Raw genomic sequence first — 18,899 nt, forward strand, 5'->3', positions numbered from 1 at the left:
TTAACATTTATAATGATTATTATCATTATTATTAAATATAATTAAAATTATCATTTTTATTATTAATATCGTCATATCAATATTATTATCATTATTTTTACCATTAATAATAATATTATTATTATTAATAGTATTAAAAGTATAATTATTATTTGTATTATTATTATTATTATTATTAAGAGTACTATCATTACTAATATTACTATTATTAGTATTATTATTGTTGTTACATTAATACAACTTATTATTATAATAATAATATTATTATTAATAATATTATTATTAATAATTATCATTGTTAATATTATTATTATTATTATTATTAATATTATCAATATATTTTTACTCTTAAACATTATACTTAATAATATTAAGAATTATTATTATAATTATTAATGTTATTATTATTATAATTAGTATTTTTATTAACAATATTATTATTAATATATTTATTATTAATATTAATAAATAAAAAATGCAGATAACAAAAATTAGGAATCTGCTTTTTCTTTCCAGATCACGATAGATTTCTTTTTATTATAAATTCTGCATTATTAAAGGATAATCTGCTTTTAATTATTTATCAGATCCAGCTTTTATTTTTTTATTAATCGTGTTATTTTTTTATATATATAATTCTTGTTGCCATGTTTATTTCTTGTGATGTATTTTTTAAATCATCTACTGGTTATGATTTTGTATCTAGCAAACACAATCATACTATAAAAATTAGTCCTTTACATCAATTACAGAAGCACATTGATAATTTAATCAATTATATATATATATATGTTGCTCGTACCTCTATTCAAGTTTCATTTTTCAAAAGCTTCAAGAACGAATCAAATTTCAAAATGTAATAACGCAGTCTTGTTAGGAATCGATTACTCAAACTATCTTCAAAGTTTCAGCTCTCAATTCTCAAAATCAAAGTCGAATTTTAGAGTCAAAGTTTTATTGTCAAAAGTCAACTGTTTTTGTTCATCAAGAAATTCTTAATTGTGTTAATGTTTCTGGATAAATTGACGATTCCACTAGTTTCTAGGAGTAATTTGGAAAATATTTCGTGTAGAAATCGTTATCTAAAAACATCTAAAAATCAATTTTTGATAATTTTTTTCTTTTATTCTCGCGAACAGCAGGTACCTCCTTTTTATTTTATTTTTATTTTTTTTTCATTATCTGTTATGGCAATTCAAAATTAAATCGTTTATGTTTCAATATCATATTCTAAAACAAATTAAAATTGTTACAAGAATACATCTAGTTGATTTATATGATAATGAAGAAGAAGGAAATAGAAACAGTTTAAGTGAGGGTTAAATATATATTAATGTGCAAATAAATCAGATAAGCAGTGATGGATGGATGGTCGTATAGGTGTTCGGGTGAGCGAGTGGTCACGGGTTCGAGTCCCGTTCATGGCAATTCTTTTTACAAAAGCTTTTGAAAGGTAGTTTTTTTTTTAAAAATTCTTATTATTATTATTACCATTAATATTATTATTAATATTATTATTATTAATTTTAATATTATTATTACTACTAACTTTATAAGTATTATTATTATTTTTAATAAAATAAGTTCTATTATTAATATTATCATTATTAAAATAATTATTAGTATTGTTATTATTAAACTTATTATTATTATCGTAAACAGTAAAATTATTATTTTTATGGTTGTTATTATTATCAGTATTATCATTATTAATATTATTATTACTATTATCATAGAGATTAATATTAGTAGTACCATTATGACTAAAACCATTATTTTAGTACTATTATCATTAAAATTATTGTCATTATCAAAATTATCATTATTATTAAGAATTAGTATTATTATTAAAAGTATCGTTATTATCAAAAAAATTATCATTATCTTTTTATTAAAAATCTATCAATTTTAAAAGTATCATTTTATTAAAATTTACATGATTACCAACATTATCATTATTTATATCATCATTATTTTTAAAGTATCATTTTATTATTATTATTATTAATATTTCCATTACCATTTTACAAACAAAGTGGTTAATGATAATTATTTTCAACATCATTATTAAATCTAATTAATAGTATTATTATTGTTATTACAAAATAATACAACTCTTTATTCATTATCATTAATAATATCATTTTATCAAATAAATACTTATATATAGAATATATATATATACAAGTATATATATAGAAATATATAACAATTGAAATAACATATATAAATTTATTCGATTACGAGTATATGTGTTAATATATATACTTAATATAGGTTCGTGAATCTGAGGACAATTCTGCACTTGTTCAGTGCCGCTCATAAGCTTAATTACTACGATATACGAAATACAGTATCGTGAGTTTTCATAGCTCCCTTTTTATATATACTTTTGGGTTGAGAATACATGTGCAACTTTTATAACTATTTTACGTTTAGACACAAGTACTCAAACTTTTATGCTATATACATGCTTTGTCATGCTAAATCCCTGCCGTAATATCGTTAATTGCTGAGGTATAAGATGCAAGCTTAGTTATTGTGAGTAGCGCTACTGAGATTGACATCTCTAGTCAGTTGACCGTTGGTCTTTGACTACATAATAATGATTCAACGACACGAATAACAAGTGTCACGGGGTAACTTTTGTTTAGTCGCGATATTACAAACTCATCATTACTTTTAGATTGGTATTTCTATATCAATCAACACTTTATATTGATATTTCTATATCAACTTTATTAAATCTTGTGGTCTAACACTATTATTGAAATCATTGTTTATGATAAACCTATGAACTCACCGACATTTTGGTTGACACTATTTAGCATGTTTATTCTCAGGTCCTACATAATGCTTCCGCTGTGTATTTGCTAATTGAAAGCAACATTTTAACGAGTCATTCATGGATAATTTGAAGGACTTGCATTTGCTAATTTGATGATGATTGCTTGCTATGCTTGGAGTCTTCATTACATATCATATCAATTAAAGATATTTAATGCGTTGTTTATTAAATACAATGTAATCTATTTATCTTCCGATGTAAAACTCAATAAAATGTCTCATATAGAGTCGTACTCGTTTATACAATTATGATTTGATATAATTAGTCACAAATACCCCAGGTCCTATTTGGGGGTGTGACAAAATTCAACTAATTATATTAAGTTGATAGCTAGAGCAAGTGGTAAGTTCGTGAGTTTGTAAGAGAAAAGACATGGGTCCGACGTAACGCGCGGACCATGAGGTATATTTGTTTTCCTTGGGAGAGCTAAAGAAAACACTATAATTTTTCATAGTTCTCGCTCAACATTAGTTTCATAAAAGACGTTAAAATGTTCCAACGTAACGCGCGGACCATGAGGTATATTTGTTTTCCTTAGGAGAGCTAAAGAAAACACTGTAATGCTTTATGGTGTCAGTATTTGGTTTTAATAGATTCAAAAAGAGAAAAGTCGGCAAAAAGAACGTTACTTTAAGAAATAACGTGTTTTCTTTATATATTGTGTTTTCAAAATTTTCAAATGTACAACATTATGTATGTATGTAATAAGTAGTAAGCATACGTAGGAATTTTGGATTATCACCTGGATGTCCATTTTTTCTACCTTTTTGCCTTGGAACCCATAAAAAAGTTAAACAATTTGTCCGCGCAAGCCGCAAGGATGCAATGTGCTTCTTGCTCATATCTGCATATCATAATTTACGTTTCTTTCAGACATTTCATCAAACACCTTACCTGGAATGGCTCTAACATGAGTAGATATAACATTACTTGAAAACCCTATAGAGAATGAAACAGGAAACTTAATGTTAACTACAAGCGGTGATCATATTGCCAATTTGGTTTTGTTTTTATGAGTGGATTTTTTTTTAATAGCTAATTATGTAACAATATTAAGAAATATTAGTGTGTTGTGTTTTAGGGGTGAGCAACCATCTCAAGTGTTGATCTTAATGCTAATGTTAATCTCACTGCTAGTGCACGTAAGGTGTTTGATGTAATTTCTGGAAAAAACGTTGATTATGATATTCAAGTAGGAGCAAGAGGCACCTTACATCTGCAAAAAAAAAGGTCGCAAGAGGCACCGTGCGTCTTTGCGTCTCCCGGAAAGCAAAGTCGCAAAGAGGCACTTTCCGCCCTTGCACGAGCAAATTTTTTGCGTTATGTGTCATAAACATCATTAAAAAGTGAGTAAAAAGGTGATAATCTCAGACATTTTGTACATAAATATCGTTTGTACGAACAAATACCAATCAATGTATATTCAAAATGGTTAAAGTCATAAATAGGCCATATACTTTCATTTTTGTCTCAATGTAGGCTATATATCCCGAAAAATACCAATGTAGGCTATATACTTTCATAAAATGTACTAAGATGAACGAACAAAACTTATTAACCGGATAAACAACTAAACAATGACGTGGCATCCTACGTGGAGAATAACGTTGGTGATACATCGGAACAAAACTGAAAGTATATAGCCTACATCGGAACAAAACTGAAAGTATATAGCCTACATCGGAACAAAACTGAAAGTATATGACCTATTTGTAGCCATATAAAATGCAAAAAAAAAATGTTAAATAATTAACTTTACAGGTTCATCAGGTAACTTGTTAAATTTGTGTACATCGATACAACTTTTAAGAGTATATAACCTACATTGATATTTTTTGGGGTATATAGCCTACATTGGGACAAAACTGAAAGTATATGGTCTATTTATGGCTTTAACCCTATTCAAAAATAACCGCAACAACGCATGCCCAAACTCTTTTAGTTGATAATATTAAGAAATATTTTGTGAGTGTTATAATTTAGGGGTTTATGATTACCTTTAGTGGCCTAATTCTTGATTATAGACTAGTGATAAAATTATAAGAGAAGTAGAGAAAGTATATGAGAAGAGTATATATTATCAAAAATGTACATCTTGCAACATTACATGGTGCATATTTATAGTGCAACATTTACTATTCATCAAGTGGATTTGTTGAAATCAAGTGGAGTTGTTGAAAATTGTTAGCCACCTTTGTTGACATTATCATAACACTCCCCCTTGGATGACAATTTATTTTAAATAGATATCAACTAGTACTGCCTCATTAAAAACCTTGCTAATGAAAAACCCAATGGGAAAAAAAACTTTAGCTAAGGGAAAAATAGTGCAGTATAGAGTTGACTCCCTCTCAAGTAGACATCACTGAGATGTTACATCTTTTGAACATGCCTCATGCCAATATTGTGAACGTGTGTTCTGAAAATAGCAGTTGGGAGTGCTTTGGTGAAAAGATCAGCAGAATTTTTGCTGGATTGAACATATCTCATTTCAATATGGTTGTTCTTAATGAGATCTTGAGTGTATGAGAAGAATCTAGGAGGTATGTGTTTTGTTCGGTCACTTTTGATATACCCTTCTTTCATCTGTGCTATGCTAGCTGCATTATCTTCATATATAGTTGTTGGACTTTTATCCGTTCTAGTCCACAAGAATCAGTAATGAGTTATGTCATTGATCTCAACCAAAAACATTCCCGAGTAGCTTCATGTAATGCAATCACTTCGGCATGATTTGATGATGTTGCAACAAGTGTTTGTTTTTGAGAATGCCATGATATTGCGGTACCTCCATTTAGGAATACATATCCATTTTGAGATTTTGCTTTATGTGGATCAGATAAATAACCTGCATCTGTATAACCAACCAAAACTTGTTTTAATTCGTTAGAATAAAATAATCCTAAATCAGTAGTTCCTCGAAGGTATCGAAATATGTGTTTGATCCCATTCCAGTGTCTTTTGGTAGGAGCTGAGCTGAATCTTGCCAAAAAATTAACTGCAAAAGAAATGTCAGGTCTTGTACAATTTGTAAAATACATAAGAGCTCCAATTGCACTAAGATATGGTACTTCTGGTCCCAGGATATCTTCATGATCTTCACAGGGATGAAATGGATCAGTGTCAACATTAAGTGATCTAACAACCATAGTAGTACTTAATGGTTTTGCCTTGTCCATATTGAAACGTTTTAAAATATTTTCCATATAAGTTGTTTGATGTACAAGTAAACCATTAGGCATATGCTCAATCTGCAAACCAAGGAAATACTTGGTTTTTTCGAGATCTTTCATTTCTAATTCTTTCTTTAGAAGTTGAATGGCTTCATGGATCTCTTTATTTGTACCTATGATGTTAAGATCATCGACATAAACGGCTATGATCACATATCCGGATGTTGTTTTCTTAATAAATACACATGGGCAAATAAGATTATTGGTATACCCTTTGCTTATCAAGTAATCACTTAATCGTTTATACCACATGCGACCCGATTGTTTCAACCCATATAAATACATTTGTAACTTGATTGAGTACATTTCTTTGAGTTTTGCATTGGTTGCTTCTGATACCTTAAATCTTTCAGGTATCTTCATATATATATCACTATCAAGTGATCCATAAAGATAAGCAGTCACAACATCCATGAGATGCATTTCTAAATTTTTAGAAACTGCCAGGCTGATTAAGTATCTAAATGTAATTGCATCCATAACAGGAGAATAAGTTTCCTCATAATCAATTCCTGGTCTTTGAGAAAAACCTTGAGCTACAAGTCTAGCTTTATACCTTGTAACTTCATTTTTCTCATTTCTTTTTCGCACAAAAACCCATCTATATCCCACAGGTTTCACATCTTTAGGTGTGAGAATGATAGATCCGAAAACTTTTCTTTTATTGAGCGATTCAAATTCAGCTCGTATTGCTCCTTTCCAATGATCCCAATCATGTCTATTTTGACATTCCATGACAGATTTTGGTTCTGGATCATCATCATCATTCATGATGTCATATGCAACATTATATGAAAATATCTCATCAAGATTTTTCATTTCATTTCGGTTCCATAATATTTTTGAATGTGCATAATTGATTGAAAATTCCGTATTGACATCATCAATCTCCTCTGCAGAAGGAGTATTGATTTGTGGTTCTTCTTGAACACTTTCTTTTACCTCATTATCAGCTGATTTTCTTTTTCGATGATTTTTATCTTTGGAACCAATTGGTCTCCCACGTTTCTGGCGTGGCAAAGACTCAAGAATGACATTATTGCCAGTTTTTAGAATTTCAATTCGAGCTGGAGCATTTGCTGCTGTATATATGATTTAGTCACTCTTTTTGTATCTGTAAATGCATCAGGCAATTTATTCGCAAGTTCTTGCATATGAATTATTTTTTGAACTTCAGTCTCGCATTCTTTTGTGCGAGGATCAAGATACTTTAATTGAGGTTCACACCATGAAATATCATTTTCTTTATTTTTTATTTCTCCCCCTAATCTAGTGAATAATGTTTCATTAAAGTGACAATCAGCAAAACGTGCTGTAAAAACATCACCCGTCATGGATTCAATATATCTTATTATTGAAGATGTTTCATATCCAACATATATTCTCATCCTTCTTTGAGGACCCATTTTAGTGCGTTGTGGTGGTGCGATAGGGACATAAACCGCACAACCAAATGTTCTAAGGTAGGAAATATTTGGCTGATGGCCAAAAGCAAGTTCCAAGGGAGAATATGTATGACTTGCGCTTGGTCTAATGCGAATCAATGATGCAGCATGCAAAATTGCATGGCCCCATACAAATACTGGGAGTTTTATTCTCATTATCAATGGTCTAGCTATTAGCTTCAATCGTTTAATTAATGATTCAGCTAAACCATTTTGTGTATGCACATGGGCAACGGGATATTCAACAATAATCCCAATAGACATGCAAAAGTTATTAAATGCTTGAGACGTAAACTCATCGGCATTATCTAGTCTCACCCTTTTAATAGTATAATCAGGGAAATGTGCTCTCAATTTAATAATTTGAGCAAGAAATTTTGCAAATGCCATATTTCGACTTGATAATAGACAAACATGAGACCATCTACTAGATGCGTCTATTAGAACCATAAAATATCTAAATGGTCCACATGGTGGATGAATTGGTCCACATATATCACCTTGAATTCTTTCAAGAAACATTGGTGATTCTTTTTCAACCTTAAGAGGTGATGGTCTTATTATCAACTTTCCAAGTGAGCATGATGTACATGGGATAAGTGCATCATGAGGGATCCTTTGATCCGACAATGGATGTCCATGTGTATTTTGTATTATTCTTTTCATCATTGTTGATCCTGGGTAGCCTAATCTCTCATGCCACAAACTGATCATTACAGGATCACATGATTTTTCTTTAACTACCACATTTACTTCAGGTACATTTATATGTGTATAATGTAAACCAGAATGAAGTCTTGGTAGTTTTTCAATTACACGATTCTTATCAGTGATACTTAAATATTTTTCATTTTCTGTTGTCACTGACTGATAATCATATCCGTTTTGGTATATGTCATAGAAACTTAACAAATTTCTCTTTGACATGGGAGAAAATAAGGCATTATTTATCAGAAAATTCGTACCATTTGGTAACATGAATTTTGCTATTCCCATTCCTTTTATTAAGTCCACAGGACCTGATATAGTATGTATAGTTCCTTCCGTTGCTTTCAAGTCTGTGAAATATTTTTTTAGATTTGAATATAGTGTGAGTGGCACCACTGTCTGCAATACAAATATCTCCACCATTTGACTGATTTTTTACTCCAGGAGTATACATCATGAACTTCAAAAAAAAAAATATATATGAGAAACAAATAATGAGTACATAATTCATCAATATATTACATTCAAAACATGTTACAAACAATAGCACATAATAAGGAAATATGTAGTAAACTAGATATGGTGTAGATTGAAAATCTACAACCATTTATTTAACGGGAACATATAATAGGATATCTATATATATATATATATATATATATATATATATATATATATATATATATATATATATATATATATATATATATATATATATATATATATATATATATATATATATATATATATATGTATATATATATATATATGTATATATATATATATATATATATATATATATATATATATATTAGAAATTTATTCATTAAAGTAGTCACAAGTTGGCTCAGTGATTTTTGTATCAAGGTCATCCACAAGATTTGCTTCTTTTCCTTTTCCCTTTAGGGATTCTTGATACCGATTAACAGAATGCTGATTTGTTCGGCAGTTTTTAGACCAGTGGCCAATTTTACCACATCGGTAACAAGAATCTTCAACATTCTTTGAAGAGCCTTCTTCAACATTGTGATTTGTGGGATTGTATGGTGTTTGGATTTTATAATTTTGTGGATTATTATTTCTTTGTCCACGACCACCACGACTACGACCACCACCACGACCATTACCATAAGGGTGATTTCGAACATAGTTATGATTTTTATTATTGTTATGGTAATTTCCATGATGATGGTTTTGGCCAATATGGTCACGACCTTGTCCACGCCCTCGTCCATGTGCATTTATTCTTTTATTATTATTATTATTGTTAATAGCATTAGCTTCAGGAAATGCTAGCGCACCGGTAGGACGAGATTCTTGATTTTTCATTAGTAATTCTTTATTAACTTCTGCAACTAAGAGATAAGTTTGAAGTTTGGAAAAAGTTTTATAATTCTGCAATCTTAAATTTTCTTGCACAGTTATGTTTGCAGAATGCATTGTGGAGAAAGATTTCTCCATCATATCAGCATCACTTATTTCTTGACCACAGAATTGAAGCTTTGAATGGATCTTGAATATGGCCGAGCTGTATTCACTTACCTTTTTGAAATCTTGGAACCTTAGATTTCTCCATTCTTCCCTCGCAGCTGGGAGTAATATTTCCTTTTGATTATCGAATCTACTCTTGATACTTTCCCATAAAACATGTGGATCTTTGATAGTGAGAAACATATGTTTTAAGGTGGTATCAATATGTTTGCGAATAAAAGCAATTGATTTTAATTTATCTTGATCGGAACAAGTATTGTTTTCTTTTAAAGTTTCTAGAATACCCAATGATCCAAGATTTATTTCTACGTCCATAACCCATGATGTGTAGTTTGTTCCCGATACGTCTAAGGCATCAAACTCAAACTTTGATAAGTCTGACATTTTCTATTTTCAGAAAGATGAACAACATAAATCATAATCATAATCATAATCAATTTTTTTTTTCATAGACAAATAACAACAAGAAATTAGAATTAGTTTAGATTCATAAGTAGCAAACAAAGGAATAATGGTATGATTACAAATAATAAAACCATAAGGGAAGGATAGAATATAGGTTCATCTAGTGGTGTACAAGCAACAAGGATGATAGCTATTATGACAATACAGTAGGAAAAAGCATCCTTGAGTTAATCATCTTTTAAAAAAAATTTTGAGAGTAGTAATTTGAGAAAATGAAGATTGATTTGTGAAAATGTGAAAACGGGGATGTTTAATTTATATTTGAAAAATATAGTCGTTGTAACGTCGTCAATCGACGTTAACAACCGTTATGTATATATGACCGTTGTAACGTCGTTAATTAATGTTAACGATCGTTATGTTGCCGTTGTATTAAAATAATTTTAATAAAAGAATTTTATTAGTATAAATATGATTACTATAAAATACATTTAATATAAATACGTTTAGTATAAATACGAAGATTAAGAGAATAACACTATTATGCATAAATAATAAATTTAAGAATAAACATTAGTATGCATGAAATAAATAATGATTAATTGCATAAGTAATCATAAATGTTAGATAACATAAATATAAATGTTAGTGAAGTTAATAAGAGTTAGATTACAGAAAATATAATTCATGCGGTATAACCGACCATATATAACTTAAATAACATAAATATAAATGTTAGTGAAGTTAATAAAAGTTAGATTACAGAAATATAATTCAGGCGGTATAACCGACCATATATATAACTTAAATAACATAAATATAAATGTTAGTGAAGTTAATAAAAGTTAGATTACAGAAATATAATTCAGGCTGTATAACCGACCATATATATAACTTAAATAACATAAATATAAATGTTAGTGAAGTTAATAAAAGTTAGATTACAGAAATATAATTCAGGCAGTATAACCGACCATATATATAACTTAAATAACATAAATATAAATGTTAGTGAAGTTAATAAAAGTTAAACAATTTCTTACCTTGATTAATGACGTGTGCTTGCTTAGATAAACCTTGATTATACGGAGCACTTCGTGCTGATAACGTGTTATAATTTAGGAGTTTATGATTACCTTTAGTGGTCTAATTCTTGATTATAGACTACTGATAAAATTATAAGAGAAGTAGAGAAAGTATATGAGAAGAGTATATATTATCAAAAATGTACATCTTGCAACATTACATGGTGCATATTTATAGTGTAACATTTACTATTCATCAAGTGGATTTGTTGAAATCAAGTAGAGTTGTTGAAAATTGTTAGCCACCTTTGTTGACATTATCATAACAGTGAGTACTTTATTCCTACAAATCCATCTAGTTTTTGTCAAGGGGATAAGCGCTGAACTGGTCAGGAACCATTTTTTATTTTCCATAGATATGACCTAAAGGGGTGCATTTAAATTCCATGTAGAAAAGTCAATGGCAAAGTTGGGTTCATATCACCACCTCTTTTGACCAATTTTAGGATTGATATTATAAACAAATCAATATAAGATGTTTGCATAAAATGACCCCGACAAAATTTGAGCACCTTAGTCAAGGGGAAAAAAATTATCACAGAATTTAACTATTGTTAATTAATTGGTCGTAGTTTGTTAATTTTGTCTTTGTATCAATAGATAAATTATTGACTTTTTTTTTTTTTTTGCCACAGCACCTAGACCCAACTTGACTATTTTTTTTTAACGGCGAATTTGCATCAGCGGATCATTTATTTCAATGACTCTCATCATTTGCACACACACACGCTAGAATAAAACTCCTACCCGGGTTGATTGGCAACTAATCACGGGACATGAGTTGCTTGACAACTAATCGCAGGAAATTTGAGAGAAAACCTTCCGCCTCCAGAAATTAAACCCGGGTTACTTGGCAACTAATCGCGGGCCCTTCCACACTGAGGCATGATAACATTGAAGCAAACGTTCGTTGGTCCCAACTTGACTATTATGTTAAGTTAACGGCGTCTTCATATGATCATATCCTATAAGATAATGGTTCGTATTACATGTATATATTACGGAGTGTACGTATATTATTCCATATGTTAAGAAACAATTCAAAACCATATCCAACAAGATAAAAGTTTAGGTCCCGATCGAACTCCTTATATATATAACGAGTAGTAAACAATGAACTATTTACAAGGATGTTAATTAGTTCTTTACAAATATAATAGTTTACTCCGTATAAAATTATGTATCACATTTGTAATAGTGCTATAGTTTTTAAAACCATCTTTACCAAAAACACAAAATATGATAATCGTTTACCAATTGAACCTTTTGTAAATGATGGACATAAGTGTATGTCCTTTACTAGTCAAATGCAGCTTAATGAAACTATATATACTACTTTTATAAGCAGATTCCAAGTTGCTGCAAATAATATTTTGATACTTATGATAAATTTATAGTGTAGTACGTAAAGTAGTTTGCAACCGTGCTTTCACAATATATAAATAAATGTAATGTTCAATTTACGGTAGTTAAGAGCAAGCCAAACTTTGGATATTTGTGTAAGCGATGCAATTGCAATGTAGTCATAAGTCATTAGTCAACAATGATAATGAAGGGCACATGCAGGCAACTACTTAATTTGACTAAACACATACAATTTCTACTTCTAATCACCTTTAAGTCTTTAACTATTTCGTCGTATATGAGATTGATATATACTTTATGCAATGCAACAATTTATATTCTGTTTAATTCACATCACAAGATTATACTACACAAAATTTTATAAATATTAGTATACCCGTCTATGTTTTGACCAATCGAATAAAGCCGTGATTTCTATTCTTAATCAAAAGAAAGAGAAATCTACTACTCGATCTGCGTAACTCGTGCCATGAATCCCTAGACACTGTTTATAATATGGATCAGGATTATGTAATTTACGAAGTATTGAATTCAAAATTATATTGTCATGTAAATATGCTAAATCACTAGTTAATGACGAAAAATTTCAATCTTAGCTCAAATGTTAGTGGTCTGACACTCTTTGTCACGTGTTCGACTCCCGGGTACTACAACGTTGCACAAAAGGTTATCCAGTGACCTTGAAATCAACTCAAAGTCGCCTTTCCCACATTGTTTTGCGGGGACGGGGGTTTACCGGCCATGCCCCCGGAGTGGTCCGGGTGTCCTCCTGTGCAGCAGTTGGAGGCGGATTATGCAACTGCGAAAGATAATCGCGTAGACGGTTTAGTCCCCCGGCTGATCCAAACTAATGTTCAAAAATAAAAAATAAAAACTCTTTTACTAACGAGCTGAGCATGAGTGATTAACACTAGTAGCACATTTTAATATGGGCAAAGAAAGGATTAAAAACGAGTGTAAAATAGTTTAGTTTAACTGTTTAATTTAGTTCACATATTAATACTCCGTGATATACGGAGTATAATATATACCACCCCTTAATGAGGTTCGATCGAATAGTGAGGCTGTAGATAGAGATAATGTGCATCCTTTCTACTCCGCTCATCTTGTTAATATGGTTTCAAAAGTTAACAGTTCCGCTTGTGTTCGTAATAAATCGGGACCGAATGGGATCGAGCAGGGACTTGTATGCGAGATGAACAATGTCAGCAACAATGGGCAGGGTTTAGATAATGATGGTGGGCCATGTCTTGTCGCTAGAAATAGGCCGGAATCTGCTGGGTCTGGGCAGGGAATAAGGTTTGGTTCGGTTGATGAAGATGTTGTTTCGGGTAGGGGATTATTTTTGGGTCAAAGTGAAGGTTTGTTGAATTCAGTGTTTGAAAATTCTAAAGGTTGCAAGGTTAGTTTTGCTGCAATCAAGGGGAAAATGTCAAAAAAAGATCAACCTAAAAAGAAGATTGTTGTGGATGCAGTTGATGCAGTTGGGCCTGCTATCGGGGCCTGTTCAGGTGACAGGGCTGTTTTGGGCCCAGGTGACGTTTTGAAGAGTGTTGAAATTTTGGACGACACTGATGCTAATTCTCCCTTTATTGAGGGAATGGAAATGTTGACAAAGAATAAGGAGGTTGAGAAGGATGGACAATCGGTTAATTCTAATGACCTAGTCGATGTGCCTAATGATGTATGTAGTGGTGCTTCGGAGAATGATGATAACGTTACATTTGCGGTAAGATTGGATCGACTGAAAGAGAAAAAGAAAAAGACGGAAGAAATGGTGGAAAATAATAAGCTGAGGTCAAGAAGGAGGGCGAATGAGGCGTCTACTTCGGGTTCTTATAAGCTTAAAGATAACATCGACGACTTAGATTACGGGGACGCAATTCAAAACTTGTTTATGGGTTCTCAAGTTGGAAGAGATGGCGGTTCATCGGAAAGTGGGAGAGGAAATATGTCCGTGTTTCGATGTTTTGATGACACGTTTGGCTGATGAGAGCGTGCCAGGTGATGGAGCCACCAGTGTGTTAACCTACAAGATAGAGAATCGATCCTGGAAGAATATCTTGAAAGAGACGGTTAATGGCAAGTTGAAAATGGCGGGTTCTAGAGTTTGATTGGTGCCTTCGTCTTATGTTTATTCGTTTGGTTTCGATCCTTTATTTTCTTGTGTATTCGGTTTTGTATGCTTAGTTTGTTTTTAAGGTTTTTTCGGGTATTTAGGGAGGCTCGTTTAAAAATAATTTTCGTTTAAATAGGTGCTTTCTAGGTGCGAGCTTCCCCGTTTCTCCCGTTTCTTTTTGAAAACGACCTCGGTTCTATTTGAGTTTTCGTTATTTTGGCAATATATATATATATATATATATATATATATATATATATATATATATATATATATATATATATATATACACACACACACACCACCCCTTAAAATTGTGACGGTGAAGATCAACTTGTGGATTGTTATTTTATTTTGCTTTTTACATTCATAATATCTTTTGTGAATTGTGATGTTTAGATATCAAACTTAAATTACCACGGATTAAATTTTGTAGATTTCTGAAAACATAAGATACAGAATATTTTAAAAACAAACTTCATCTAAATCTAAATATAACTCTAAATAACCTAAAAATGAAAACTTCACATCATTTACATTACAAAGTACTCTATATAAAGTCATTACCAATCACTTTTTCTTCACACACAAAACACCTAATTAATTTCAATGTTCCCTTCTCATCACACACATTTATCATTATTACAATTTACAAATCAAGCTCATGGAAGGTCACCACCCCAACTACATTCTTAATTCTCCATATTTTTACAAACAAAAGGTCACCACTTTTTCCACTTTTTTTTTTTTTTAATTTCTTTTTCTTTCATCCATACTATTACTACAATTGCATGATCAATAACCATAGTTCCATAACTTAAACAAACAACAAAAGATTAAAACTCATATATTTTTTTAAATCTTGATTTCAAACAGAGTACACAGGAGTTGACTCATTCAATTTGGTCAACAACAATGCAACTTGAAGCAACAAGAATCAAGGTTCAAGAAGAGCTTAAAGCAAAAGATGATCAATTGAATCAGCTTAAAAATCTTCTTAATGACGTCATTAATCAAAGAAATGACGCAAAATACAAATACCAATCTCTCCTTCTTGATAACAAGCAGCTTCTCCAACAAAAATATCATCACCGCCGGCACAACCACCATCAGACCACCGCAGCTCCGCCGTACTCCGGTGTCTCTAGCATTGAAGATGAATCCATCACCAATTGTGGGGTTTCTTCCTCAGATTGTGAAGAAAGTATCGTTTCTTCCCCACTCATTGAAAACCCATCTCATTTCCCGGCGCCGGAATTGTGGCCGTATCCTGTAATTCCGACGAAGGGGTTTCCGGAAAAGGGGAAGTTTCTAGAGACAGTGATGAAAGCAGGGCCTTTATTACAGAACCTTCTAATGGCGGGACCACTGCCACATTGGCGCCACTCACCACCGCCGTTGGACACTTACCAGATTCCGTCACCGTCGTTAGTGATCCAACCGCCACGTGTCAATAATCTGTTCAGTTCTGGTGAGTTTAATAAGAAAAGAAGAGATTTTTATGAAGATTGTGATTCTTCAACAGTGATCAAATACCAAAGAGTTAAATTAAGTTGAATTATGTTTAAGTACTTTTTATTTAACAGGAGAGACACACCGTATAAAAAAGTACAGTATTTGATTTTTAAAATGAGAAAAATCATTTAAAGTATTGTAGAGTACATCATTATATTGTATGTTTTGTGATGTACGAATCATTTTAGTGATATATAGATCATCACCCTTTTAGAATTCAAATCATCATAATCATGATCTTCTACCAAATCAAATGACTGAATGAACACACCGTTATGAATTATGATTGCTGAGTTTAAGGATTGGTGACATGTGAGCAATGGGCCAACGGTCTGACACGTGGGTTCGGTTACGGGTTAGATTCGAATTCTAATGGGACAGATCATGTAATTAAAAAAAAAAAAATTTCGTTAAGTGATATTTGAGTAATTGATGTTAATGCTAACCGGATTATGATGTTAATGCTAACCGGATTATGAGATCGAGGTTTCTGGCGAATCGTTAACTTTCGGGTACCGATTTAGTCGAACCGATCAATGTGATGGATTAGATTGATGTCTGGACTTGTTATTCAACTTGGTTGGGTTATAGGACTGATTTTGCGAGAGGAAAACGGCTAGAACTTAAATTTGTGTTTGACCCGAAATGTTAGACATTAGGGTTCCTTACTAATAAAAAGGTTCTCGCCCGTATGGATGTATACGCGCATCCATACATGTGTCTTTTTGATCCATACAGATATCTTCTTCGTGCAAATGACTTTTCTAGCATAAACTTGTGTGGTCGATATAACTAGCGACTTAAAATGCACCAACAAGTGATAGTAATGATGTAGATGACAATATAAAATAAATAATAAAATAAAAAGTTGTTTATTTTTTATGTTGAATAAACGGATAAAAATTACTAATTTACGTATCATTTACTAAGACTTCGTTTATTTTTTATTTTTATTAAGTTATGTTGTCTGAATAAACTTATTAAGCATGTAAGCAATAAGTGCCTATGCCCGAGAATGATTAAGAGATGAGGTAGCAGTGGTGTGCAAACTTGTTCATTTGTAAGAGAAAAATGGTTTTCATTAGTCAATGCCTTAGATCTGAAAAGTTGTGGAATTAATAGCTAAGAGGGCTAATGGATGAAGGGGTTAAAGAGATTTATTTATGCAAGAGTGGTGATCCGTAAATCACCAATTTTAGCTATACACCAAAAAATGTGCACAATGATTTGATGCACGTTTGGTGGTGTGTGGCTAAAATCTGTTAGTGTGCGAATCATCAATCTTTATGTAATGAAGGGTAAAGTGGGGAGTTTAAAGAGATTTAAGAATCTTTGTAAAAGGAAATGAAGAAAAAGATCATTTTTTTTCTTTGAAAAGCAAGTAATTTTATTAAGCACGAATAATTACACGAGATCAACAAACTATGAACTAGCTATGTATTACAACTAGAACTGGTTGCGAAGAATGCAAGCAAACAATTAGACACACTATGAAAGATACACGGACGGGCAACTCAACCAAGTTAACCAATCAATCTTCTTCCCCTTTGCTCTTTGCGAAATCCACTCGAATGACTTCAATTGTATTTCATTGAATGAAGCGGATGAAGTCCATGATTTGTCACGAAATATTTTGTTGTTCCTTTTTTTTCCAAATGATGTACACACACATCCATTCGACAGCTTGCCACACCTTCTTCCCGAATGTAGACATACAGCATGATGCATTTCCTTTTAGAATTTCATTAACACTTAAATTTGAGAAATTTCCAAAATTCCACCATCTAAAGACCCGAGCCCAAACTTCCATGGCATGTGAGCAAACTATAAATGTATGATCTACAGATTCAACGTCGTCATCACAAACGGGACATCTAACACTATGTACGTAAGTCAATGCCCCTTTTGTCAAGTTCGACCCGAACCGACAATCTTTTCTTTGTAAGTCGCCACACGAACACTTCAAGTTTCTTGGGAACAAAATTATTACGAAGCGAAACAATCTGATTTGTTGTCGAAGGGAGTACATCAACATCAATAAGGACCGAGAGCTCTTTGACCGTGAACTTGTTGTTGACGGATAAATTCCATGACCACACATCGCGCTTAGATTGATCAAACACGTAGCTCGAGATTAACGTTGTGATACTGTTTAATTCATTCAATGAACGTCCAGTTGGTACCTGTAATACCCCGTCAGAATCCACTAACGGTGTATTAACTCTGGTCCCACAGTTAACGGCTACGCCCTCTATATGAGACGTTTCTGAAAAGTATTCGCATTAAATTTCAAAAGAAAAGTCATTTATTAAAGAAATAAATCTTAAAAGCAGTTGACATAAATATCCAACATAAGTAAACTCAAAACATTATTTGAAACAACGGTTTTTAATGCGAATATAAGTTCTTGAAATAAATCATATCAGAAGCATGCTGGACAACATTCCAGAATTAGCAGCAAACAAGCAAGACATATTCAGCAATGCGGAAGCAATACCTCTATGGACCTAAGATAAAAACATGCAAAAAAAGTCAACGATAACTTTGAGTGAATCTACAGGTTTAGTAAAACATTTCGTAAGTTAGACCACAAGATTTCTGAAATAAAAGCGTCGTAAAAGTTATACATTATCATGAGCACTTGATTATAAAACTTTAATCATGTGGATAGCTAAAGCGCTACAC

The 18,899-nt window shown here is 31.6% G+C and overlaps 1 protein-coding gene across 1 annotated transcript; it reads left to right on the forward strand.

Moving 5' to 3' along the window:
* The first annotated feature begins 15,304 nt into the window (after positions 1–15,304).
* Positions 15,305–16,296, forward strand: LOC139896197 (uncharacterized). The gene is made up of 2 exons (XM_071878793.1): positions 15,305–15,420; positions 15,576–16,296. Exons 1-2 carry the CDS (start codon positions 15,364–15,366, stop codon positions 16,254–16,256), a joined length of 738 nt encoding a protein of 245 aa, XP_071734894.1. The 5' UTR covers positions 15,305–15,363; the 3' UTR covers positions 16,257–16,296.
* The last annotated feature ends 2,603 nt before the right edge of the window (positions 16,297–18,899 follow it).

Source organism: Rutidosis leptorrhynchoides, chromosome 3 (assembly GCF_046630445.1).
Source record: "Rutidosis leptorrhynchoides isolate AG116_Rl617_1_P2 chromosome 3, CSIRO_AGI_Rlap_v1, whole genome shotgun sequence".
Lineage (NCBI taxonomy): Eukaryota > Viridiplantae > Streptophyta > Magnoliopsida > Asterales > Asteraceae > Rutidosis > Rutidosis leptorrhynchoides.